The following is a 3,037-nucleotide window of genomic DNA, read 5'->3' on the forward strand; positions in this document are numbered from 1 at the left end:
CTATCAATTCTAAAAGTATGAAAAGTCGGCAAGATTGACAAAAATATATCCTGCTGATTATGTGATTTTTGACATATAAAGATAATAGTGGGCAAGGTCGACAAAAAATACCCTGCCGGCTGTATGATTTTGACATACAGAGATACCAGTCGGCAAAGTCGACAAAAAATACCCTACCGACTTTTGATAAAAATGTGAAATCATAGCCGGCATGATAATAATAAATCATAATGCCGACTATAGGATATTTGACATACAAAGAAAGGTGTTTACAAATGCATGATTAATCGGCAGGGTATTAATTTCATAACCTGCCGACTAAATTATAGTCGACAAAGTATAAGGTTGAATACCGCGACGACCCTGTAAAGTGTTACTTTCAGAATTGAAAAGTCATCACGAGTATTACTAGTCGGCAGGGTCGATAAATAGGTACTTTGCCGACCCACAAATGAAATTCAATAATTTTGATTTTTCGACCTAATACGCTATTCAAACAACAAACTACAATCCTAGATAGGGTTTGCAAATATTAATCAATAATAGAAAAACTCTAATCGATAAATCTTTTTCATTTGAATTTGAATTTGAATTTGAATAGAATTAATCACTAGATTGATGGAGAAGGAGAAGTAAAAGAATAAATGAAATTGACTTTACAAAAGGGTTAATTTAATTAGAATTGACAAGGGCAATTTCGTAACTTTACTCTTTTTAGTCACCCCTTAGCCAAAGTTCTAGGTCCATTTAAATTATGATATACCCCAATTAGGCCGGGTATCAAAAATACAGTGAAAAGAAAAATATTAAAAACATTTTGTTGCCTAACAGTAACTATGCAACCATCCATTGACCACCAATTTTTTCTCAAATTGCCCACCGATAACACACTCCCCACAACGATGGGGAAAGAAGACCAACCAACAACTCCACTATTGCCACCAATAACACACTCCCAAATGCAAGGAAATATTTACCTAAATAACCGTTCTTTCCATCCAGATCCAGTACACAGTTCTCACTAATTTAATGAGATAGTACAGTCTTGCACTCGCTTCTTCACTTATAAAAACATAGCTTGGTCTAGAAATCTGAAGCTAGGAAATTGAGAGATCTAAGAGTGAGAATTGATAATCATTCTAGATAGAAAGAGATGAGTGATCTTAAGCCTCATGTTGTTTGCATACCATACCCAGCACAAGGTCATGTAAATCCTATGCTAAAACTAGCAAAACTTCTTCATCACAAAGGTTTTTACATAACTTTTGTCAACACAGAATACAATCATCAACGTTTGCTTAATTCACAAGATCCCGATGCACTTAACGGTTTATCGGATTTCAAGTTCGAAACCATTCCAGATGGTCTTCCAGCAACTGATAATATCAACGCTACTCAAGATATCACTGCCTTGTGCGACTCCACTAGCAAAACTTGCTTAGTCCCGTTCCGCAACCTCCTCGAAAAACTCAATGGTTCGTCCTCGTCTCAGGTTAAGTGTATTATTGCTGATGGTTGTATGGGTTTCACTCTTGATGCTGCTGAACAACTCAACATCCCGGAAATATTGCTCTGGACACCTAGTAGTTGTGGTTTCATGGCTTATTTTCATTACAAAGATCTCATTGAAAGAGGCGTTACTCCCTTAAAAGGTAAGTACAAATTATATATTTAACATTTAATTGCTAATCGTTAAGATCCAAGAACTAAATCATTTTGTCAACTTTTTCTTTGTGTGCAGAGGAAAGTCAACTTACAAATGGTTATCTTGACGAGACGAAGATCGACTGGATCCCAGGAATGAAAGAACTGCGACTTACAGATTTGCCAAGTTTTGTTCGAACAACAGACCCGGACGACATCATGCTTAACTTCTTAACAAGCGAAGCACAAAGATCTAAAAGAGCATCCGCGATTGTTCTTAACACATTTGATGCGTTCGAATGCGACGTTTTAGATGGAATGAAATCTATTTTACCACCAGTTTATAGTATCGGTCCTCTATCATCACTTCTCCTCAATCTAGTACCTCAAGAAAGTGAAGTTCAATCTCTTGGATCAAATTTGTGGGCAGAGGAGACTGAATGCATAAAATGGCTTGACACTAAAGAACCCAATTCGGTTGTTTACGTTAACTTTGGAAGCATCACTGTCATGACTGCTCAGCAAATGATTGAATTCGCTTTCGGGTTAGCTAACAGCAAGCATACGTTCTTGTGGATAATTCGACCGGATTTAGTCCGAGGAGATTCGGCCATATTACCACCGGAGTTTACAACTGAGACCAAAGATAGAAGTATGATAGCAAGTTGGTGTCCACAAGAACATGTGCTAAAACATCCATCAATTGGTGGCTTCTTAACTCACAGTGGTTGGAATTCAATTCTAGATACTGTGATTGGTGGTGTTCCTATAATCTGTTGGCCATTTTTTGCCGAACAACAGACGAACTGCAAGTACTCCTGTGTTGATTGGGGTATCGGAATGGAGATTGATAACAACGTGAAAAGAAATGAAGTTGAGAAGCTAGTTAGAGAATTGATGGACGGTGAAAAGGGTAAGGAGTTGAAAAAGAGAGTAATGGAATGGAAATCCAGTGCTGAAGATGCAATTAGTTCACTAAATGGGTCTTCTTTTGTCAATTTAGACAAACTGGTTAGTCAGATTCTTAATTTTTAGGAGTCTGGATGTGCTAATTCATTTTAGCATTGTTATTGATTGAAATAATTAAATTTGTACTCCTTTTTCTTTGTTATTCTAATGTAATAATCATCTCTATTAATGTGAAATAAAACTATCTTGCTTCCTGTAATTCATTGACTTGCCTGCCTACTCTAGGGGGTGGGCGACAGTCTATTTACTTGCACCACCGGTTAGATAATCTAGGTACTAGGTCTACATGGTAGGGACAACCAATGAGACATGGACATTACATAAATCATTATGAAGTCCAAAAATGAGGTAACACTGGGAAAATGAGAGGTCCACCCTATTTTACTCTATTGCGTTTGGCAAAGGTCAGGATCCTTTTGTTTGT

At 37.1% G+C, this 3,037-nt stretch overlaps 1 protein-coding gene across 1 annotated transcript; it reads left to right on the forward strand.

Moving 5' to 3' along the window:
- Nucleotides 1-971: 971 nt before the first annotated feature.
- On the forward strand, nt 972-2,813 carry LOC113286807 (7-deoxyloganetin glucosyltransferase-like). The gene is made up of 2 exons (XM_026535423.1): nt 972-1,652; nt 1,742-2,813. Exons 1-2 carry the CDS (start codon nt 1,154-1,156, stop codon nt 2,677-2,679), a joined length of 1,437 nt encoding a protein of 478 aa, XP_026391208.1. The 5' UTR covers nt 972-1,153; the 3' UTR covers nt 2,680-2,813.
- Nucleotides 2,814-3,037: the final 224 nt, after the last annotated feature.

Source organism: Papaver somniferum, chromosome 6, assembly GCF_003573695.1.
Source record: "Papaver somniferum cultivar HN1 chromosome 6, ASM357369v1, whole genome shotgun sequence".
NCBI lineage: Eukaryota > Viridiplantae > Streptophyta > Magnoliopsida > Ranunculales > Papaveraceae > Papaver > Papaver somniferum.

What these genes read in the sequence shown, in the direction of transcription:
- LOC113286807 (XM_026535423.1), top strand. Translation starts at nt 1,154, where the DNA reads ATGAGTGATCTTAAGCCTCATGTTGTTTGCATACCATACCCAGCACAA. An exon ending in AGGCGTTACTCCCTTAAAAG is followed by an intron (nt 1,653 to 1,741) that starts GTAAGTACAAAT and finishes CTTTGTGTGCAG; the next exon opens with AGGAAAGTCAACTTACAAAT.